Genomic DNA, 25,583 nt, shown 5'->3' with positions numbered 1-25,583 from the left:
GTGAGAACATAAAAAAAGAAGTTAAAGAAATAATCTCAGGCTTAAGAGTCAAGAAAATATCCAGATGAAATGACACAAAAGCACCCAAAGTAATGTACTTCCCATCGTGTATGTGCGTGTGCATCTGTTAACAGCACACACAAAAATAATGAGAATAGTTGAAAACATGTGAGGTTATTTCGAGTATCACCCCAGAGTAGGGCAGGTTTGCTCACAAGGAAGAAATGGTGAATTAATTCAGAAAATGCACTGGCAAGTTGGTATTTGTGTTAACTCAGCTACTGTACACCTGATACTAGGAAAGATCAAAGGTCCAAACTGTTATTGGGGGCAATCAATTATTTTGCTAAAATTGGCATTCAAAGACTAAGGAATTATAAACTTCAAATTCTGTGGTAGTCAAATGTGGGTTGAAACTAGACTAAATTAGAAAATAAACACCTTTCCAATAGAAAGAAACTCCATCATTGGAACAACTTCTAAATTATTTTAAAAGAACATATTTTTTTACTGGTTTGTTTTTAAGAATATTCTGAAAGCAAAGGCTTTTTCAAGTTCAACATACCTTAGAAATCAGAAATTTTGTATGCTTGATGTTAGCTGCCACAACTCTTTAGGACAAAGCCAAGTTCTCTTTCCTACTTATTATATTCCCAAGGATGAGTAACAAAAGATATGCTACTATAGCAAAAAAACGATATAAATTTCTTTTATCTTTTTGAAACTGCCTGGTCAAATTTCTATAAATATCCCAAACTTCATCTCATATCTAACACTGAGAACTCTTTTAGTCCACCAGCAAATGATTTAGTTTTGCTATCAATATGGAGAGAAATGATAGCTCAGAAAGTAATATGCTATTCATCGAACAGGCGAAACCCAACCATCAATATATTCATTTGTCGCCACTATTAGAATTACTTTAGCTCACATAAAGTAGTGTGTTAGATCATCTTTTTAATCTATTGAAAAGAAGTATCTATAGGCTAATATCACTACTTGAAAAGTGTATTCCTTCTATCTGGGTCTAATGGTATCAAATAAGAGAATTCCTAAAAATATTAATGTGTATATATAATGTGTTTAACACTGGGCAGCAAATTTTCCTCTCCCCTGGTTACTAAATTGGTATGTACTAAAAAAAAAAAAAAAAAGCTTCAAGAAGATTAATTTGTTCTTGCTTTTTCTCAACTAAATTATAAACTAGCCACATAAATTAACTCATTTAATCTTCACAATAACCCTCTAAGATACTAATTATTATCAATTCAATAACAGCAAAAATAAAAGTTCACCCCAGAAAAATTAAACAACTTTTCTAAAAGCAAATAACTTGTAAAGAGAGGTACGGGATGTGATCCCAACTCTTCTTATTCTAAATGCCCTCCTCTACAGGGCCACTCTGTCCATCCAAAATGACTCAAGCACTGAGATCCTGTTTCAACATCCAACAAGATGCTCTATTTTCCACTCAGAGAATGAGTGGAAAAGTCATTACACCTAATAAAGTTTTATTATAGCAAATGCCGAATTTTTAAATTGAATCTTTGCTTTAAAATGTTTTCTAATTGTTAAAGTCTTCTAAAATAGTTTTTTTAGTCATCAATATTTCTACACTACAAGAAAACGAAGTTCCACGAGGTTCAACCACAAATATAAAGTCTTAAAAATAATAAAATAACTTAATTACATTCCTCAGAAATCAACAGCCTCCCAGTTTTACACAAAATCAAATATCCAAATATATTACATGTATTATTTACATCTGGCTTGCTTAAGTTAGGAAGACTCTATGAGTATCTAAATAAAGTGTAAAGATATACAAGCTATACAAAGATCATTAAGCACATCTGACTTTTAAACATTATTTTTTACATTAAAATACTAATTGCTACTCCTTCAATCCCTTTTTTATTTCTACATTTCTTCTTCATCCCCAAATTCCTCTCAAATCATCACACAAACATCTATACCTATTGATCAAAAGTTTTAGGACTGGCTCAGTCACTTCATCAGTGACCAGCTGTGAGAATGCACACTACGCATGGAGAGGCACACTAGGAACGGCAAAGAACAACAATGTACTAAAGCAAATCCATATATAACCATTCAGACTCCTCGACAATAAAAGCCCAAACTTTGACCAGTAGGAAAATCTAAGTCCTCTGTAAATTTTAGGAAAATGCTAAGATGAATTATGTCCATGAAACATTCATTAGTTAGACCAAATCGATAAAAATAAAAGGAAAAAAAAAGTTCCTCTCCATCAATCAAAGCATCCGTAAACAGAATCACACCCATGCACACTAGTACCTTTTTCTAAAATCTGTATTATCCTTTTCAGGCAAACTTTGATACACATAATACCTACTGTCTACTTAAATATAATTTTTAATAAATCCTAAATGTACTAAAAAGGGGGAAATATTTCAAGGAAGTTCATGGTGATTTGGGGGAAAGAAAAAAAAAAGCCAGGCCCTAATTTATCTGATTTGAAAAAAGAAATCCCAATTTTCATAAATTAGATTTAGTTAATGAGGAAGTGGTTACATTGCTCAGAAATCACTTCATCAAAGCTTTAACACAACCACTTCATCAAAGCTTTAAGACACACAGGCTGGAGAGAAGGCTGCTATTAAATCTCTTACAGGAAGAAGTGGCAGGAGTAGCCAGCTGAAATTCTGGCCAGCTCTCCAGAAGATCTAATCTACCACATAAGGTTTCAAGAGCACCTGTCTGCAGCCAGAAGCTGGGACCCTTAGCTTAGGGCAAGTTCATGGATAGTAAAATAGAATCAAGATTGTGTACCCAGCTCTACAAAAAAAGAAATAGTCACCAACTTCCAATTAAATCTATACTGTGTTCAAAAGAAAGTGAGATAAATATTAGATTTTGATGGTTTTCATTTTTGATTCTGGCTTGATTGATCTAAAACTCTGTATTTGTTTAGTATCAAAGGCTGCCTTTAAAGCCATGCATATAATAAATGATGGTTAAAAGTTTAGGATTGTTTAGAGAAGTAATTCCCAGTTCTGGTTTGACAACTGTCAAGGATGTGTTGACTGACTTTTAAGGGGCATCAAACAATTCTACAAAAACTGTCACCATTTGAATTCACTCGACTGTTGATTTAAAGTTATGCCACATAACACTATAAGGAAGAAAGATAAATTAGAATAATGAAAATAACAAAATAGAGTAATTCAATTCCAAATAGTGTGGTTATAAGGGACTTAGACATGGGTTACTGATAATCATTTTTCTAGTCAAGATTTAATATTCCACAAAAATTTAATAATAGAGTATTTAATAAAATGTGATCCAGGAATCTATTTCAAACATCTAAACTACTAACATTATTGGAAAATAAATAAAAGCTACTTCCTCCATTCACCTCTTCCCCAAAGATAGCTGTGGTCAAGCAAAAGAAACCAAAAACCCAAAAGAATTCTAAAGACTCACCTTTTGTTGACCGGCTTTTCATCTTTTTCATAGGGCCGGACAAACCATTTCCCAATCCTAACGAAGTTCTTATCCATTAGGCACCTACAATAATTACATCAAGAATACAGTTTCAATAACAAATTAGCAAGTCGCTGAATTAATAATCACAGATAAGATCCACCATTGAAAAGAAAAACATCACTAATTAAACTGTCAAAATGTTTTTCTAGTACTTAAAATTCTTACACTATACTTACTGAAAGAATTTTCTGACTTTGGGTATAGATTTTTATTATGTATTATTCTTATACATGTAAAAAAAATCAGAATTAATTGGTTGATATATTCCTGAAACATCTTACACTTTTGAATTGCTTCAAATCCAATCACACGTCTATATTAACTTTTGTGTGATCAAGAATGTTGGGAATATAGGCAGCATTTCTTAAGAGTACTTCAGAGATATTCTTCCAAGCCACTGACACCCTTTTTGCAAGTTTTAATGCTGGATCTTTCTTGCTTGGTGTGTGGTAGTCAATTCTTTAGCAGGGATTTCGGTAATAAAAGCATAGCACAGCCTCTTCTAATTAGGTATTTTCCTTTTGTAGACATGGTAAAGCACTTGATTATGGCTTTGCAAAAAAATGAGGAACTGCAGTCATTTCTTCAGTAATGAATATTTTGCTTTCTTCATATCTAAATTGTGCCCCGCTTCTGTTTTCATGCCGTTTTGTGTACATTGTTTTTCCGTGTCAAATCACAGGGTACTCTTTCTGAAGACATGTTAATGGCAACTGAACTCAACTCATATAATACCCAAGGTGCACACAATTCAGCTGAAGTGACAACAATATAAGTAGCTATGCTCAAGTTCACTAGAGTACAGGCAGATGACAACTATATCATAACTCCAGTCAATTGTGAGATGCCATCATTTGTAAAGAGCATCCCTAATTTTAACAATATAAAAATGTGGGAGAAAATGTGCATTTTGAAACTGATGAAATACAGTAATCTCTAATACTATTCAATGAAATGATACATATTTTGTAAGAAAACCTGTCAGAAAGGTGGATATAATTCTCCTATACAAGGCTCTACCTACCAGCAAAAGAGCAGCACAGCAATTCTTTGTTGAATATTCAGGTAATTCTGCACGTGGCTTTTGGCTCTGTCATTTCCACTCCATCAAGGAGGATGGAAACAATTCAAGCCTTCGCCCAACTCATTACAGATTTGCATTAGTAAATGGCAATAGTTTCTGCTGGCCACAATGTAACTCCCTATGGGCAGAGCCAATATGAAGCAGTGTCTCATCAAAAAGTCACTTGCTTCAACTAGTTTTATCTTGAAAATGAACTTCTACAACAATCTTCCTTGCTCACAATGAAAAAAAAAAAAATCATTTTCAAAGTAACCAGTCTGTTTTCCTAGGATGATAAGTGAACTTGCTTTTTAGGGTTAAAGACTATATGACTCCATTAAAGTTAGAATAGAAAATATGGAATACACAATAAGGTGAAAGTGCTCAAGAAGCAAAACTGAAAAATAAAATCACCACAGTTTATTCCCTAGTTAAGGGACTTAACTGTGTTTTTTAGGTAGACTACATATATACTGTCACATTTCCTCAGTTCTTTACTCATTTTTAAAGCCCAGATCTATCTTGTAATTGATTAATGTTTCTTTATTCTCCAAAAGCTGTTAGTAAATTGAAGGTGTATCTTAAAATCAAAAATGCTTAGAATGAAAGCAATAGGACATGTACAGAATCACATCAAACATTAAACAATGTCTTCTACTGATACACATCTTCACTTAAATAAATACCACTTCATTATCTCATAAGTCTTGAAGGTCAGAATTCAAAAGAATCATTTATTCAACAGAGAAAACATGAATTTACAGGTTATGAATAGAAAAAACTTCAAGGCTTTAGACAGTATAATATGAAAGAAAAACATAAAATATTTCTGATCAAAAAGGACAATGTACAAAGTCTGTTTCAAAACCCTTGCCCTTCTATGAAGTAAAACCCACAAATTCTATTTACTGTTTTCATTCCAGAACAAATGAGGGATTGGAGTGGAAGAGCAGCAGTGCACAGCCAAGACCACTCAAGGACAAAGGCAAAAGGCAAAAAGCTAATGAAAATGCTGGGAGCCTAACTCTCTGTGCTAATGTATCTCCTGGAGTTTCCACTACAGATCACATTTCTTTGTCAGGCAAAGTCAACAAAAGGTTATTATCACTAATACACAAAACAGCCATGGAAACTACTGATTCTTCAATCCAAAATCATCTGGTTCCAAATGAGAGTCATGAATGATTTACGTGATTTTCAACCACTAATCAGCTTCTATGTGATCAGTGATTTCCCTCTCACTGAAAGGAAAACATGAAAACACACAATTGCACTGAATGAGCAGTGTTTTTAACACAGTTTGGATTTGCAACTGACTTATTTCTGCATAAGGGAGTCGTCAAAAGTCATACTGTCACCAGTGATGTGGCAGAAAGTTAGCAAAGTCACCAAGTACCTCAGAGAAGGTTGGGACCAAATTAATGAAGATGCTGAATGTGCCCCCTTTCTCTGCCCTGACCTGCAACTCAATAGAGAATTAAAGAATTGCTGAGTTAGATGTAGATATGGTTAAGTATGAAGGCAAAGTTTCTTTTTACTCAAAAACAGGTAAAAAGAACTCAGCAACTATCACCATCAATTTTTACACTCCTCAGTCTCTTAAATCTCAACTGTGGCTGGTCCAAAAGAGAAACTCACTCTCTCTCTCTCTCTCTCTCTCTCTCTCTTTCTCCGTCTCTCTCTCTCTCTTTCTCCGTCTCTCTCTCTCTCTCTCTCTCTCACAGACACACACACACACAGAGATACACACACACGTATACAGATACACATGGAGCCTCCAAGACTAAGCAATACAGAAAGCATTTCCATCTGGTGTTTTGCACTTTAAGTTAAGGGAAGAAATGTGATGAGACATGTGGCTTTGCTAAGAAAGACAGTTCTACCACCTGATTGACACCTGGGACTATGCTGGCTCAGGAGCAGATAATATATTGTGGTACTAATAAGCTCTTGGTTCTCAATCATTCTGGGGTCATGATTCTATGTTTAAAAAAAAATCTAATGAAAGTTATTATAGGCTCTTTCTCCTAAAAAACGCAAGGAAAAGCAAAATACTACATACAATTCCATAGTGTTGATGAACTCTGAAGCAGATCCTAGAGTGAGAACTTCTGTACTAAACACTACCATTAATCACTACTAACCCTGCTTTGGCCTAGAATCCCTGCCTATCCCATTATATCCCTTCCTCCTCTATTTAATTCTATTCATCCTTTCTGTCCCAGATCAGAACAGCATTCTAACATCTACAACTTTGTACTTTCTCCACTGAGTTGTAATGAATCATTTCTGTGGCTCTTGTCTCCCAAGAAGCTATGAGCAATTTGGGGGCAGACACAGTTATCTACCTTATTTACTGGCAATATTCAACAAATATTTAAGTGCCTATTATGTAATATGCTTTATGTTCTGCTCTAAAGTAATAGGTCTTCAATAAATATCTGAGAAATGAATGCTATTATACACCAATGAGTATTTTCCTATTTGCAGTATAGTACTGTTACCCTTCTTGTTTGTAACCACTAATCATGGCCAGACTCACACTGTTATTTGAATTTTCTTGTGTGCATGTGTTTGAGGTAGAAAAAAATTATGTATTTCATTTCTTTATAGTCCATCACCACTCACTCCAGACTAAAATCACAGTAGATACTCAACGTGTGGAAATTCACATAGGTGTTAAAAAACTTTAGGAAGGGAGACTTCCCTGGTGGCGCAGTGGTTAATAATCCGGCTACCAATGCAGGGGACACCGGGGAGCCCTGGTCCAGGAAGATCCCACATGCCGCAGAGCAACAAAGCCCGTGTGCCACAACTACCGAGCCTGCGCTCTAGAGCCCCCAAGTCACAACTACTAAGTGCGCGTGACACAACTACTGAAGCCCGGGCGCCTAGAGCCCATGCTCCACAACAAGAGAACCCACCGCAAGGAGAAGCCCACGCGCCGCAGTGAAGACTAGTCTCCGCTCACCGCAACTAGGGAAAGCCGTGTGCAGCAACAAAGACCCAACGCAGCCAAAAATAAACAGAATAGAAGAGAAGAGAACAGAACACAATAGAATAGAATAAATGTTTAGGAAGACTGGCACTACTGCCCATATGTTTTAATTATACTTGAAGAACAAAGTTAAGCAAATCTTTTTGAGAGAGAGAATGCTAAGGTATAAAAACTACAGAATATCAGAAATATAATTTTCCCTCTTTTACAACTCTATCAACCTTTATTTTACTGTTTTTGAGGGACAAAATTTATATTTAAGTTGATAAATATATAAACCTAGCAGACAAACTTCATCTGCCAAAAAGTGCTTTAAATCAACATCACAAATAGTGCTAAGACTATGTATCAGTTAACCCTGGCTGTCCACTCAGTAACGCCAAGCATTGTTATTGAGATTTTCAAAATTACCTTACTATTAAGATACGACAAAATTCTGTAAAGTAATTCAATATTATCTTTAAAGATCACAATGTGATTTCAGATTTATAAAATGTTTTGTAAGCAACAGTTCTAGGTAAATATTCCTCTTTAGAAATAATTCCAAGCCCCCTACTACCTCCCTAAAAAAATCACTGTTTCAAGAAGAAAGGAAACAAACACGTGCTGAAAAATAAAAAAAGAAATCAGGTTGTGTGTGTGTACATGTTTCTGTGTCATGCCCAACAGCTCTGAATAATTAACTACAAGAACAACTTGACTCTGAAGCTGGCAAGCCCCAATCTCTAACCCCAAAGCCATGGGCTGACCTGACCTAAGTTTACAAGAGCCACAGCTGCAGCCGCAGCATAAATCAGCAAGCCATTTCACAGACGGGATAGTTGGGAGGTTTAGAAGGGAGCCACCACTGGCTTGGCTCTTCTGCGCCCCTCATATTACGCAGGTGTGACAGTTTTCATAGATTTAAAAAGTCCAAGGATAGTGTTCCTCTACCACATCCTCAACTAAACTGCCCCTCAGTGTTATCTACTTACAGAGCTACTTAGATAGACTAAATTTTATATAACTTTGTAACAGAACATCCTCACCAGCATCAAAATCTTTACCTCACCAATCCAATTTACATCAAACATGTATGAAGTCTCCTCCCAAGAAACTGCAGTGCTCTCAATTCCCAACTAAAAACAAAAAAAAAAAAAACGCAAAAAAAACCCAACCCATATAATTTAAGGCTGAAGAAACCTTTTTCAACTAATCCCTTCTATCTTCATTACTTCGGATTCCTACTGTGCCCTAGTGGATGCTGTCTCCTCTGGCCAAGTAATTCCTATTATTTCCACCCTCTCCAAAATCTCTGCAAGGCTAAGGTCTTTTGTAGGACTAGCCTCACCTGAAACATCCATTTGACTTTCAAGCGTTTAGTGTCTAATCCCACTCTCTAACCGCACTAATAAGAAATTTAAAGTCTTAATCCTTTCCCAGTCCTAAAAATATTAACAGATGAAGTAATCAGTCTTAGGGTGAACATGTTTTTCTCCAGACATTTACAATTACATGTATGCTTTCATTCACTTGCGTCTACAATGTCTGTAGTGTCCCTTCCTTTAATGCACATGCCCCTTAGGTCTAAAGGCTCATTTTTCTACTTCTTTTAAAGAACTGCACACTGTAGCAATTTAACAAAACGGGAATTTATTAATTACTCATTTCCAGCTCCTCTAATCACCTTATTTACCAAAGGATCCTCAATGTTGCAGTATCACATAACCATTTCTTCAACTAGGGCTATACTCTATCACCGTTCTCTAATGAATATATTCGTCGCCTTGAAATCCTTGAACCACCACATCCAAGGACCTTGCTCCTTTGCCCTCTGATAATCACCTCTATTGGATCACAATGCCACAGGGCATTGAAAGCTACTAATTTACAAATATAATGTTACTGTTATCATATAATTCCAATTTTCTCCATGCTATTTTTACTGTACTTTTCCAAATTATCTTCACTCTAAACACCAACTCTTGGCAAATAAGAAGCTCTGAGCCAAGGCAATTTTACAGCTGTGTTATAAACTACCATGGGTGAACAGGCTGACAATCCATTAGGAAAGCAGCACCAATGGACTACTCCAAAGAGCCATTATGTTTTACAAATATCAAATACCCATAGATTAAAGTCTCCCTAAGTAAGCATGGACCGGACAGAGCATAACAGCTTCAAGAGACCCATGTAATCTTCCATTGTGTGCAAAGCAATGATTTGCATTTTAGAGGGGGGAAAAAAAAACACAACAAAACCTTTCCATCAAAATCAGCTGTGTTTAATTTTAAAAACAAGAAAATTATAATTAAAGTATACTACCACACATAATAACAATTTGACAGCATTATGGCAGACATTTTAAGTATTTCTTCAAAGCTACAAAAGCAAGATTTTCATAAGTCCCATATGTGGTGCAAATCACTGACGCATTAATAAAAACTCTGGGTGATATGAACTGCACACATTTCCTGGATTTGTTTTAAAGCTTTTCAACCAAATGTTTTACTTTATTTAAATAGTTACATGAGAAGGATATGGTATATTATGAAAACTATACAAATTATAATAACATGAGTAATAGCCATTAAATCTGCAATGTTAAAAATGCCAAATGAAATTTCTGAAAAAACCTGCAGGTTTTTGTTTTCCAAACTCTATTCACAGCAAAGTGCTTTTCTATTACTGAGTGTGAGACAACCTAAACTTGAAATACAAAGTGTAACCTTTGACAAGTTCATTAGAAATACATACAAAATCCCATGAAATTGCAAAGACTGATGAAGAACAGTCTGAAATAGAGCATTATTTTTACAAAGAGAAAGAGAGAGAAAGCAGGCACAAAAGGGTGAAGCCGGGGAGTCAAGTCAAATTAGCAGATTCTATAGAAGTAAAAAAACAAAATGGTATTTTATTATTCTGGTCATTTTGCCAAAAAGGGATAATTGATCATTAAGAAAACAGGAAGCACACTACCTTCTAAGAGAGGAAAAATAACCATGATTGCATGATCTAAAACCATAAGAGTTAGAAGGCCTACACACTTTCAGATACTGAAATTGTGACTCAGAAATCACAGGTGAAGAAAATACCCTAAGAAGCCAATATGGCTCAAAGGTTTCAAAAACATGTATAAATACACCGATAATTGTGTCTTAGAAACATATCTGTGTTTTTAGTAATATAAACAGCACCTGTTTGGAGTATAGGTTATTAGAAGAGGGAAGACCTCAATTAAGAGGTATGGTAGATTGTATCCTTTTCCCAAATATGTGCTATCGCTCCCTGTCCCACTGACATCAAGCTTGGCCATGTGACTTTGGTACCTCCCACTGACGGATAATACCTTCTTATCCACTTGACTTTAAGCTTGGTGGTAAATGTCCTGGTCAATGAAATATGAGCAGAGATGGCATGTACCACTTCTGAACAGAGGCTTCAATGAATGCGCTATTATGTATTTTGCCATTGCTCTTTGCTCTTTATCGGGAATCTTTGACAGGGGGTGCCCCAACAGCATAATTCCTGCCTGGAGGTAAGAGGACATAGAGCAGTGCTGCAGTAAGTGACTCACAGTGGTCAGCAGCATGAGCAAGAAATGAACCTCAACTGTCAAAAGACAGTAAGAGCTTTCAAGGTCTTTTGTTACTGCAGCATAACTGAGTCTAACCTGATTGATTAAAGAGGCCACTGCAATACTTCGTGAAACACATGAAGTTTTAAAGTAGGTCAGTGGCAATCAAAATGAAGAGAACTGAACTGACTAGAGGAATATCTGGTAGGCTGGAGGAAAGCGGTGAGGATATATAATAAGAATATATAAGGATATATAGTAATATATAGTAAGAACCACAAACAAGGAAAAATAAATAACTTAGGGGACCAAGATAGTAAACAGGCCACCCCATGGAAGTAGGATTAGATGAATTATATATGACCCCCAAAGAACAGAATCAAGGTAAAGAAAAGAAAACTACAGGGAGACAGACTTCTGCTCAGCATAAGAAAGACTTTCTAACAGTGAGTATTCTCAGAAGATGAGAAGAACTTTGGAAAGTTCGGCTCACATAATCAGAAGTATTCAAGGAAAGGATGGAGGAACACATAAAAAGGATATTATATTTAGAATGGTATTCCAGAATTAGCTGGGTAAACAGACTAACTGACTTTTAATGTTGTATCCAACCTTGGAAATAGTAATATCAATACTTCTGTTAGCGAAACTAAGTCAATCTTATCTAAATAGAAATGCAAAGACATAACAGAAAATTGCTGAGAGTAAGATAGTAAATTAGGTTGTAAACAGATAAGTAAGTTACAGCAAGTGCTCTAAGCTATGAGAAGAACAAAAGGGCAAGCATGTATTAGCCAACCCAGTTTCTGTTGACAATGAATAAAGAGAGCTAAAAACAATCATGTAAAATGCTTCCCTGGCTCATGAGTAGGGTAATTTTCATTCATATAACACAGTTACTTAAAGTTTGATGAAAAGACAATATTATTTTAAAGGACAAAAGAACTATTAAAAATTTTCAAAAGAATCTCAACTCATCCATTCTAATAGTAGAAAGGCAGCCGAACAGCTTAATTATTCATTATTTTCTAAAAGAAACACTGTTTTGTTTCAAAATAAACTCCTATAGGAGAATTCAAATTAAAATACGCAAAATAATAATTTATGGGGAAAAGGAATTAATAATTATTGAAAATAGGTCAAGTATTACGTGGCAGGCATCGTATACAACATCTAACAAAAGCTCAAGATGCATAGTATCCTACATTTAATTTAAAGGGCATTAACTAAGACTTTGTGAGGTTAGGGCAACTGTCCAAATAACAGACCCTGAAATCAAACCAAGGCCCAACCCAAAGTTCTTCTGAACTATCTCAAGCTTTATTGCATGACATACTGCATATGACACAATTAACTTTCTTATAAAATAATAATTCAATCTGACCTAGACTACAGTTTCTATCATAAATTCTGAATACATGAGCACAGAATGAATTAATTTTCTGCATTTCTCTTTTCTCCCAGTTTTTCTGCTCTTCTAATTTTCTTCCAACAAAGAAACATGCTACCATTTAAAACACAAAATACTAAAAAGAATACAATTCAATCACAAATTCATTAATATTTTTCTGAAAAGAATTATGATATAAAAAACAACACAGTGAGCTACAATTTTTAAAAATATGTACTTTGTTCCATATACATTAAAAAATTATTGGGGCTTCCCTGGTGGCGCAGTGGTTGAGAATCCGCCTGCCAATGCAGGGGACATGGGTTCGAGCCCTGGTCCAGGGAGATCCCACATGCTGCAGAGCAACCAAGCCCACGTGCCACAACAACTGAGCCTGTGCTCTAGAGCCCGCGAGCCACAACTACTGAGCCCGCGAGCCACAACTGCTGAAGCCCATGCGCCTAGAGCCTGTGCTCCGCAACAAGAGAAACCACTGCAATGAGAAGCCCGCGCATCACAACGAGTAGCCCCTGCTCGCCGCAACTAGAGAAAGTCTGCACGCAGAAATGAAGACCCAACGCAGCCAGAAATAAAATTAATTAATTTAAAAAATTATGTTAAAAGGACTGTGTTTAAAGGTACATTAATTACTATACAGATATAAGAGCTTTATTCTGGCACAGAATTATGGAAATAGTAAATTTTCCACATTTTCCTGAAGGGACTTTGTGTATACGTGTGTTTTGTTTTGTTTTGTTTTGCAATGGGAGAAAGAACTGCCAAATATCTGGAACATTTAAGAGTACTCAACTCTTAAAATCAATGCTTCTAAAATATACTGCCTTAGTAACAGATAGCCTCTAGGTCTACTCCAAATCACAGAAGCAGGAACAAAAGTTCAGAATGAAAAATAGATAAATTTGGTGGGAAAGGTCTTTCTGAGTGACTTAAATTATGACAACTTATTAACTGTAACTTAAGAATCCTAAGCAGTGATATTACCCTAGATAATAGCTTGGATAAGAAACTTAAAGGTACTAGAATGTCCTTCCAGTTTTGATCACCTAAAAGAACTATATATAAACTCAGGGAAGGAAGTACAAAGTTTTTCCCATAGACATTCTTAAATAATCCATTCTTTCTCATCTATGCCTCCGCTTAAAACACCATCCAGAGCCTGGGACATGTTATGCCAGCAAGGAAGGAGGTGTTCAAACAATGATGAGGACAGGTCAAAAAACCACAGGAGCCCTCATGAAGGGGCTTCCCCCCGGCCGAATCTGCAAGTACTTAGGCATCAAATTAAATGATACTGATAAATTATAATTCACTGAGTAGAACAGGAATCCCTCTTTTCCAAATTTATATAGATAGAAAGATTAAGGGAGAAAGAGAAATACATAATCAATCCATGGCAGAAACTGAAAATCTTTTCCTTACAAAAGAATGCCAACAAATAGAAGGAATGGTGACATTACAGTCATACAAGTAATAACTGATATAGACAAGGACCACAAATAGAAGCTTAACCAAGTGACTCAGAATTTCATAACAAATGGGATAATTACACAATCTCATTGGATCTGGCCACAAATTACTTATTAATTTCAAAGACAGAAATAACAAAGATCATAGTTACTTATTAATCTACAGTGGAGAACCTTGGCAGAACACCACTCACAAGAGGGATCAATGTTAATAATCGTCAATAATGAGAGGCTCAACAAATGGGCCTCCTCTTTCGATACACTGAGAAGGACACAACATGATTTCTATGGTACTCCTATTGAAGAAGCATAAACTAAATCTAATCATGAGGAAACTATCTCAAATTGAGGTACATTATATAAAACATATGGCCTTAACTCACCCAAAATGTCAATGTTGAGAAAGAAAAAGAAAGGTTAAGGAACTCTTCTAGATTTAAAATGACATGAGAACTAAATAATAATGCATGATTACAGACTAATCTTGGGGGAGGGAAGTTAAGCTAAAAAGAATGTAACTGGGACAAATGGGAACATCTGAGTTGAACTACGGATTAGATAATGGCATTTTATCAAGGTTTTATTTCCCAATTTTCATAATTGTACTGGGCTTATAGGAGAGGATGTCCTTGTCCTCAGGAAATGTACACCTAAATACTTCGGAGTTACAGAAAAAGAATCTCAAGTGTGTAAATGACTCTCAGGCGTTTAAGGGAATAAATCTGAATGCACACACATGCACACACATGATTCACATTGGGTGCAAAAGCAGGGTGGGTGAGAGGGTGAGGAATCGCACAAATTATAAAGCAAACTGGGCAAAAGAAAAACTGTTAGTGAAGCTGTGTGAAAGGATACATGGAGTACTTTGTGCCACTCCTAGAAATTCTCTAAGTTTGAAATTGTATCAATATAAAAAGAAAGAAGAGATTTATATACATTTTTATAAAGTTGTATGTGAAAGTGTTTTCAGAATTACAGGAAACCCTCTGAGTATCTAGCATTATACTTGGGTGTGTCAAAACCACCGTGATGATATTCCTTCTCTTACCTTTCTAACAGATTGTGGATCGCTTTGAAGAGCAGCGTCCGACATTCGTAGGAAAGGCCATTTTCCCAGAGTCCTTCTTCCACAACTGAAAATAAAACAAAACAAAGCAAAACAAAAAAATGAACCAGTAAGCAGGGCATCCAAATAAAAATAAAAGAAACTTTAAAAATATTTTTCTAAAGCAAAGTTAATGAGCTAATTTAAGTAGATTAAATCGCACTGAAACACAGAAAAGAAGTTAAATAATTGCCCAAAGTCATAAGATACTTATGTACAGAAGGGAATAATGTGTTTTGATTTTAAAGTTATTGAAATATAGGCATGTTACAATCCCCTTCCACATAAAGGTCTTACCAACCTGCCTCTTCAAAGTTTGAAATCATCCAAAATTCTCAAATTAATCTTTCTACCTAATAATGTCACAAAGACTAATTTTGTTAAAGTTCTATTTAAAGTAACAAAATGTCACAAATTAATACAAAGGTTACCATATGTATATTAAGAGAGAAAACCAGGAAAAAATATCCAAAAATGACATTACACAAATTTCTCTAAATGTTTTGAAAGCAGTATGTGAATATGATTTTAAGGACATGATTTTAGGGAGAATGTCAGAAAATTAAATCTTAATATAACATCAAATTTATTTCCTGAACTCATGATTTCATTAATGTTTAACATTTGGGGAAGCATCATATTTGCCTTTGAAATATGTTGTAGCATTACTTAGAGCCACAAGTAACTCTAACACAAGAGAATCCAACAGACTAACAATGCCTCATGTATTCCTAATGTTCTTTTCATATGTAAAAATTATAAAATGCCCTAGAGAAGATAGCTAATTTTCTTCTAAACTATATTAGTTCATTTCAACATAGCAAAAAATTGAAAGGATGCAAACAACATCTGCAGAAGAAAATTTCCTCTGCCTTTTACTTGGTGTCTTGACAAAAGTACTCACCAGAGAAAATTTTGACAGAGAATTGAAACACATGTTAAATCCACAACGCATTTTTAATGCATTTACCACACCAACTGACATCTCAAAATGCATCTCTCCTTATTTTCCAATCAGAAAGAATTCAAAAAAGTGTACTTACATTTAAGGGTTTTCTCTACAGGACTTTTTTTAAATGATAAAACTGGATATTTTTTTTCTTGGGATGTCAGATAACTCTTTATCTTCCTGACTATGTGGCTAATCATGACCTACCAAATTTTTCCAAATTAACCTCTTCAGAGACATTTTGTATTATTTATAACTAGAGAAATGGAAATGAAGTACAGCAAATAAACAAACATTCCTGTTATCAATACATTATCTCTGTTCAAGACAAAACATCCAAAACTTTTCTACAGTCCTCTAAAGGCATCATGAATCTCTATTTTCACACATTTATCTTTGGGGTAGAGCTTTCCTGAGTGAGAAAGCAAGCTAACATTTCAATAAAAGGAACATCCCATATTAATTTGCTTTTATTTCCTAACGTACACTAAAAATTCCTAAAACTTCATCAACATTCAAAGTCCAACTCTTCTGAATTACTCATCAAATCAGTCACCAGTAACAGTTTTTTCTACATATTAGTCTTTTGTGCCATAAAGAGTACTGGTGATGCAGTGTTTATGAAAAAAGTGTCCCATTTGTCTTTCCAAGATTTTCTTCCAAGTTGGTGACACCCATTCTGCATATTAAAAAAAAAACTTTTATAATTAAAACCTTCAAACATATTTTAATATAGAATAACAGGCCTCAAATAAATTCCTAAACCAAATTATCAACATTGTGTCATCTGCTTAACCACCCTTTTTTCTTTCTTTCTTTTTGTTTTTCTTCATATATTCTGAGGCAAATCCCACTCCCAAGTACTTCATTATATATCAAATCAGAATCTAAACAAGGTCTATCAATTACTTCTCAATTTATATCTCTTAAGTCTCCATAATTTGCAACAACTCATCTCCTCTTTTCAAACATGGCATTTATTTACTGAAGAAACCAGGTTAGCTGTTTTATAGAATACCTCACATTGTCATCTGATTGTTTCCTCATGATATTATTTTTTAATGTTGGCGCTACTTTGACCTTAACAGAAGATGTCAAAGGAAAGTTCTCAAACAACAGAGCTCTATTTCTTCCTCAAATGATCCTCAAATAATTTGTTAACTGAAATGCTGAAGGGTTATAGCTGTCTAGACATGCAATGTGGAATACTAAACAAATGTGAGCATGCACAGGCAATGCCAATTACATCACTGTCTTAAGACACCACTATGATTTTATCCTGATTTTAACAATTTTTAAAATAGGTCTTAGAAATTTTTTCTTGAAAAATAATCTTACAAGAGCAATTACAAAAAACCTACACCTAACATCGTACTTACAGTTAAAACCCTGAATATTTTCCCCTAATATCAAAGACAAAGCAAGGATGTCTGCTCTTACCACTCTTATTCCACATTACAGTGGAGGTCTCAGCCAGTACAAGAAAAAGAAGTACCAGGCATACTAACTGGAATGGAAGAAATGAAATGATCTTTTTTTTTTGCAGATGACATGACTATTAGAAAGTCCTAAAGAATCAACAAAAAAAAAGCTACTAGAACTAAAACTGAGTTTGAGTCAGTTAAGGTCAACAGATACAAAACAATCATATTTCTATAAACTGTAATGAATAATTAGAAATTTTTAAAAATTTGAGTACCATTTATAATAGCACCAAAACCCATGAAATCCTTGGATCTAAATCTTACAGTTGGGAGACTTACACCAACTGATTTCCAGATTTACTATAAAGCTAGAATAAACAAAACAATATGGTACACTACAGAAAGGACAGATATACAGATCAATAGAACAGAATAGAGAGTCCAGATATAGACCCACAAATATATGGTCAACTGATTTTCAACACAGCTTGCAACGGCAATACAGTGGAGAAAGAACAGTCTTTTCAACAAATGGTGCTGGATTTAATGAATATCCCAATGTAAAAAAAATCAGCCTCAAACCCTACCTCTCACACCATACAGAAAACCTCAAAATGGATCATAAAACAAAATGCAAAACCTGAAACTATAAAACTGTGAAAATATAGGAGAAAGCTTTTATAAACTTAGGTTAACCAAAGACTTCAAAGATACGACACCAAAAGCATGATCCATAAATAAAAACTGTTAAAAAGAGCTTCATCAGTATGAAGAACTCAGTTCCTTAAAAAGCACGCAAAAGTTACATTAAGCTATGGAGAAGATAAGCCACAGATGGGGGAAAAGCAGTTACAAATCACATATCTGACAAGGACTTGTATTCAGAAGATGCTATTCTTGAAAAAAAATCCCTAAACAAATTAAAAAAAAATTTTTTAGAGAATGGACAAAAGATTTGAACAGATACTTCACCAAAGAAGATACATGAATGGTAAATAAAAACATGAAAATATGCTCAAAACATCACTAGTCATTAAGGAAATGCAAATTAAAATCACAGTAAGATAACACCCATTATAATGGCTTAAAAGAAAAACTGAAAATACTAAGTGCTAGTGAGCATACAGAGTAACTAGAATTGTCCTATACGGCTAACAGAAATGCAAAATTAGTACAGTCACTGTGGAAAAGTTGACTTTGGCAATTTTTCTAAACTTAAACATACACTTTACATACAGCCCAGCGATATCCTTCCTAAGTATATATTCAAGTAGAATAAGAACTTAGGTTCACATGAAAAACTTCAGCAAATGTTTTTACTTGTTTTTTTTTTACCCCCCATAATTGACAAAAAGTGGAAACAGTTGTCTCTCAACTGGGGAAAGGACAAACAGTGGAAAATCCATATAACGGGATACTATTCAGAAATAAAAGGAACTACTGATACACTCAAACCATGAATGAATGTCATTATGCTAAGTGAAAAAAGCCAGACTCAAAAGACCACATGCTATATGATTTCATGCACATAATTTCCTGCAAAGGTAAATGAGGTAATGTAAACTGCTCAATGGTCTCCAGGGATGGGGGTGGTTGGAGGAGGGCTGATAACAAAGGGACATGAGAAATTGGGGCAAGGGGTGGATGGGGGTGGGGGGGGCAGGTTCTAGATTATGCTTACATTGATTTTTTGAAATACATTTTTAGTGCTAAAAATGAGAACAGGGTGTGAATTAAAAGGACTCCTATTCTAAATATGTATTCTAAACATAATTGTTTTTACCCAAAGGATTGGTGTCTATTTGGTTAATCTTCACTCATAAATTATTAAAAGCAAAAAACAAAAAAACAGTTTAAGCAAAAAGAGACCGCAGACCTGACCACAGTGTTCCTCCCCAACAACACAATATACTGTTATTTACATTATGTACTTTATGTTAATTCCTATCATACAAATAGAACAAAGTAATTCAGGAAAATATTTTTGGTTTTAAATATTAAAAATTAATTTGAAAATGAACCTTTATTAATATAATTAAATAATTAATTAAATTCTTATATCTCCCTCATATAGTATTAAAAAGTTTAGGAAACAATGTAAATGAAAACAAGGAAGAAAGTAATTACATGAAGTAAAACAGATCCCACTACATTAAGCTCTTGTTTAAGAAAAGTAAACTAAAGGTGAAAAAAATAGAAAATTATGAATTATCCTATAAGTTAACCAGTAAAATTTTAAATAAGTCAGTAGAGGTAATTAAAAAGGATACAGTGTTTGGACTTCATATAAACATTAAAATTTCATAAGTTACATATTTTATTAAAGATTTGAAAGCAGTCAGTAATTCACTAGAAGTCAACAACTGTGATCCAAGATTAACCACTCTAATAAATACTATTATTTAAGCTATGGATTTAAGGATAATGCATTAACATGCTAACCCTTTTAATTTACTATCTGTATATAGCAAATAAACTTGTGGAAAGGAATATAAGTCAGACCATACTTTATTTCTTATCTATTTCACATAAAAAATTTCCAGAAATACAAGAGTGATGTATATTTCAATGAATCTCTAAAATTCCAAAATAAGTTAAATCTAGAATGACATTTTTGGAGTCTAATAATAGATATTTGGCCGATAATCACTGTCCAACAGTTCTTGGCTGTGTTATACTTCAAGCACCAGGACAGAAATTAGGAATGCTCTCAAAAATCAAATAGACTTTGAAAACCACTGTGAGGCAAAATTACTTTAAATACTTGGCAGAACTGCTATCAAATGTTTAAAGTCTTTTATTTTAAAATAATAAGAAGAGGGCTTCCCTGGTGGCGCAGTGGTTGAGGGTCCGCCTGCCGATGCAGGGGACACGGGTTTGTGCCCTGGTCCGGGAAGATCCCACACGCTGCGGAGCGGCTGGGCCCGTGAGCCATGGCCCCTGAGCCTGTGCGCCCGGAGCAACGGGAGAGGCCACAACAGTGAGAGGCCCGCGTACCGCAAAAAATAAAAAATAAAAAATAAATAAAATAATAAGAAGAAAGTAAAATAACTTAAACAGTCAAGGTTAGTTTTCTACCCAGAAAACAATCTTTCTCATTTTATAAGGCTTTATGTACCAAGTTTGAACCAAGCACTACATATAAATGGAGGGGAGGGGGAGTGCTACTTTCCACCACAACGCTATGAGACAGAGTAAAGGACACAAAACATTCACTTTTCCCACTTTTGCCACTCAGTACCTGACTTCTTCCCATAGGCAAACTGCCTATTTCATGAGTTCTGGCTGGGGATGAAGATGGTCAGTCACCCTTAACAGGAGTTGAAAATGCTGACTCACCTACAATATGGACAAGGATATATCCTAACTACTAGATGCTCCGGCACCATACTTTGACCACGGATCTAGGGACTCAAAAGGGAGTGGATGGAGAGATCTTTCTGTCAGCACTAAAAAGAGAGGCTACAAGATCAAGTTTCCTGAGGTTAAAGTAGCAGAGGTACTGTAGCATCCAGTGCTTGGTGTTGATAGCACCAGTTTCTCATCAGACCAACCTGGAGCACTGATCCTAAAAGTGAATACTCAGTATTCTTTTAACCACCTCCTTTTCTTAGTTTACAACTAAGAACAATGATCAATAGTTTATTCTTATCTCTATTTTATAAATGAAAAAACTAAGGCTTAAAAATCTTAAACTTGCCCAAGGTCACATAATATATTCAAAAATCTAGTTTAAATGTATCTATACTCAACAGCTAACGGGATCAAATGCATTTTATATCTACTTTTGTAAGTAGTAAATATACAAATTATTCCATTAATTAAACTCCTCAGGGGAAGCAATTTATTTTCATAACTGCACCGACTAGGACATTTCAGATATTCATAAACCTGTTTTGAACTGACTTGTTATTATGTGTGCACATACTTTTCAAATTTCATTGGAATTAGCTTCAATCTAAAATCTCCTTATATTCAGTAAAGAGGATTAGTAGCAAAGATGGGATTCAAATCCAACTTTTCTGCCTATCGCCCATGCTCTTTCCATTACACCACTTCTCCATAAGGCTTGTGTTGTTAAACTACCCCACCCCCCTTTCATTCTTAGGACTGAGGAAAGGCAACCTTCAACACTTAAATTTCCCCTTGGATTCACAATTTGCACCTTAAATTATTGTCTTCTAAATAGCTGCAAAGTAACCTTTTCAAAGGTTAAACAAAACTGAAATCACAGAAACAGGTTTTTTAACTAATTTATCTGATACATCCTCCTCCCAAGGTAAAATTTAAACCAACACTTCATTTGCTTCATACTGAGATTTTTCAGAAAGTATCCTCTTTTGAGGGGGGCAGGGGGAGGGGAATCAGGGCATAGTTGCTCTAGGTTAAGTTTCTATAAATGACATGAGGCGCATTTACTACTTAATTCTCTATCTCCCTTCCAATGTGGACAGAGAAGAATAACAACTGACAAGAAGTTTTACAAGAAGGCCAGCAGGTGCAGGGCCCTATCCTTATGAAACCTACAATCTCCCCAGGGCATAACTGTCTTCATCTTTTAAAGAAAAGAAAAAAGCCTTTCTAATTCTTTTGATCTTTCAAGTTTCAACTTAAATGTTTATCAACTCCTTAAGATTATAAATTAGCAAGAAGACTATCTCTATAGTGTATACTTAGGTATAATGGAAAATTGTTTCTAAAACTTTGTTAATAGTCTCAGGAAATAAAAGCACCAAGAGAAGTAAAATGAATGTACAATAAATGACTGGCAAAACTCAACCAAAATAAATTCCTAAATTAAAACTTTCTCTTGATGTTATGTGGTCAATTATAGCCAGACTGAAACTGAAAAATAAAACGAAGTACTACCACAGCTGCCTACTTAAAAAGAAAAACTATTTTGGCACTAAAGTTACTTCACTTAAATTGCAAAAGCTATAATCAGAATTTGTTTAAATGGCTCTTATTTAACCTTTTTTAATATAGTAATTCTCATAATCAAATATTTAAGCTGCAAAAGCATTATATAAATGTTTTCTTTTAGCAGAGAGACAGTGTTTTAGAAAGGAAAATTTAAATAGCAGTCTAATTATTGCTTAGTTCCCAAATAATTTTTCAAAATAATCACAAATTGTAATACAACTTCTTTCAACTTTGCGAAACATGGCTCCTTGCAGAACTAATAAGCTTCTCTGAAAGAAAAATCAAGTAAAAGGTTCAGAAAAAAAAAGTCAATATGGCAAAATATCAAAGCAGCATATACTTCAATGATTTTGTGTTTCCCAGCAGAGATCCTGGAAAGATATCTTTTCCAATTCGAGAAATGAAACTGACATACTTTACTTGAAGGGGAAAAAAATGGGAAGAGGGAGAATGGAATAGGCTAGGGAGGAGCATAAAGATTGTGAAACCTTCAAGAAATTCAAGCTCATGCTTTTAGAATTCAGGTCACCATGCCTTACACAGTTTAAAAGTAGAATTACTTTCAAAGAATACATATTTCCTCTGAGCTATGATACATATTTCCTTTTAATGTATCATATTGCAGCAACAGCTGAAATGAACGTCTAGACATCAAAAACACTTCTTGCTCCCACCTACTGCTTTTTTACCTCAGGCATCAAAACTTAATGAAACCTATTATCCAGAACATTGAGTTCAGTAACCACATTGGCCATTGCAAATACTGGAGGGGGGAGGGACACTTTCAGGGATGGCACTCCTTATTCAGCCATTAAAATTACTGAAAATCAAATTGTACTCCAAACTCCAGAAACACAAATAGATTAAAGCAAGGCATGTGAAACGAGGAGATTATTTGCCAGTTAGATTTCAGTGACAAAATGCTAAAGATAATGCAGCTCTGAATCCAGGATTTATAATTTTCCCACTGCCTTTATGTTCAACCTTTATCTGCAATATATAAAGCCCACTAGTTTTGTTATTTTTAACTATTAAATCTACTACCTAGGAATTGTACTAAGCAAATATTATAATAACGTTTATCAATTTATCATTTATCCATTTAATTTTAAGGGTTGCAACAAATGAAATATTTTAAAGATAAATATATAGAGATTTTTGAAGTGTCTGCTTTCTTTTCTTTTTTTTAATTGCGCTATAGTTGATTTACAGTGTCTTCTTAAAACTGACTCACAAAAAAACTGAGTAACAAAGTAGCATAATGCTATGTTAATTCTGAAATACAGCATTATACCCATAAAAAATCCAATTACATAACAACACTATTGATTGATCACAGTTATGTTGCCATTGACTGCCTTGTAAAATCTATATTTGAAGTCATTAATAACTAAATGGACTGACTTATTACTTAATTCAAATTCAACCCACTTAAGAGTTCTGATTTGCTTGTGGGTGTAGAATATTTGGTATCAGTTAACAAATCTATGTTGAAATGGATTTTAACTATCCCAATGTCAATTCATCAATCAAATAAGAATTAAAGATAGAAGATATATATATCAAAATGCTCCATTTGTTTTGACCTATTTGCCACTTTAAATGATTATGAACGTTGACAATATTCATCAGACAGAAGCACCGTTGTAATTCAAAATTTTAACAGTATTATGTCTAACTAAGGAATCTCTAACAGCATGAGTTCTCTGCCAGTTGCAGGATAACCAGAATTTTAATGACGGTTTCTACACAGCACTGTAGCAGTTGAGACATGACCCAAGTTAGCATTTCAATGGATCACAGGACTCCACGTAAAGCCACTAAACTTTAAATTGACAGAGACCATAAAACTAAATTTCTAGATAAATTGAACAAGACCTTCAAAAGATAACTGCTACAGAAAACAGTCAGGCTGCAGTGTTACTTTAATAGTCACACAGTGAAAAAGAAATCTTGCACAATGGCTGTTACTGACTTCTAAGAACTAAACTTGCCCTCATTTGCTACTCTTTTCAAAGATTTTTAAGTAATAATTACTTTTTCCCCTTTCAAGCTATTAATATGCTCTTAATTTTGTTAATAATACATGTAAACAAATAAAGGCCTAGAGGGACAGCCATCAAAATTAACAGTTATTTTTGGTTGCTGGAATAATTATTTTCTTCTTCACCTCTTTGTGCACGTTAGAGATTTTCTTCAATGAACATGTTCCTTTAAAAAGATACATCATATTTGAAATAGATTTTTTAAAATAAGGCTACTATTATTTATTAAACAGCCACATGCTTTAAAAAAAAAATGCTGTGTGTTCATAAATTACAAGAAAGATCAACATTCTTAGGACAGGAATCACCACAGGAGAAAATTAAATTTTGAAAGAGGAGGAAAACCAGATATGTGATTCAGGTAGAACGTTTATATTTAAATCCGTCAACACTGCAAAACAAACATTTTATAAACTTCCTCTAAGACAATGACTTTAATCAAGATGACTCAACTACTGATTTCAAGATTGGCACAATTGAGCAGTAAAAATTAAAAATACTTCCTTCCACTCTTCAGACACAACCTGATTTGAAACACAACACACACACACACTCACACACCAGACTGCTACTAAAATTCTGAGAGAGCAAGTCCCCAGATTGCCTTTTACACTAAAGCTCAAACAGTTGTCTGTCACTGCTCTTACAGTGAGTAATCCATGCAGCTGTAACTGTTTGAAATGCAGCTGTCTCACTGGCATTCTCTCCCCACCCCCACTCATCCAGCATTTCTGTTCTTGCTACAATAATCTTACAGAGCATTTTACAGGAGGCTTAGCCCTGGCTGAGGGCACTCTACAGCATGACCGAGAGAACATGGAAACACGATTCATTAGACACGCCTGGAGTGATAACAATGGTGCTGCTTCTTGCTGCCTTTCATTTCGTACATCAGGCTGAGACTAATGCATTCTCGTTACACAACAAGCACATTTATAGACAGGAAAAAACTGTAATCACCTTTGATTAAGAGACAGCATATTTTTCCTATATGAGCCGCCAGCCATACTGACAGAATAATTATTTTTTTAACTGACAGGTTAAAATAGCAAATGTAGCAAAAATAACACCTGCCAGAGGGGGAGGGGACGGGGAGGGGCTGGGAGGGGGAGGGG

The 25,583-nt window shown here is 34.7% G+C and overlaps 1 protein-coding gene across 2 annotated transcripts in view; it reads right to left on the bottom strand.

Annotated features, from left to right (window-relative positions):
- MED13L (mediator complex subunit 13L) overlaps positions 1-25,583 on the bottom strand; it is a 251,722-nt gene that overhangs the window by 118,425 nt on the left and 107,714 nt on the right. For both annotated transcript variants that reach the window (XM_024758571.1, XM_024758572.1), the window contains exons 2-3: positions 15,071-15,155; positions 3,463-3,546 (exon numbers count right to left, since the gene is read on the bottom strand). In XM_024758571.1, the coding sequence (XP_024614339.1) occupies positions 3,463-3,546; positions 15,071-15,155 (169 nt within the window). The remainder of the gene's footprint in view (positions 1-3,462; positions 3,547-15,070; positions 15,156-25,583) is intronic.

This window comes from Neophocaena asiaeorientalis, unplaced genomic scaffold (genome assembly GCF_003031525.2).
Source record: "Neophocaena asiaeorientalis asiaeorientalis breed wild unplaced genomic scaffold, Neophocaena_asiaeorientalis_V1.1 scaffold77, whole genome shotgun sequence".
Taxonomy (NCBI): domain Eukaryota; kingdom Metazoa; phylum Chordata; class Mammalia; order Artiodactyla; family Phocoenidae; genus Neophocaena; species Neophocaena asiaeorientalis.
The sequence above is the reverse complement of the archived record's forward strand: the minus strand, read 5'-3'. Positions and strand labels throughout refer to the sequence as shown.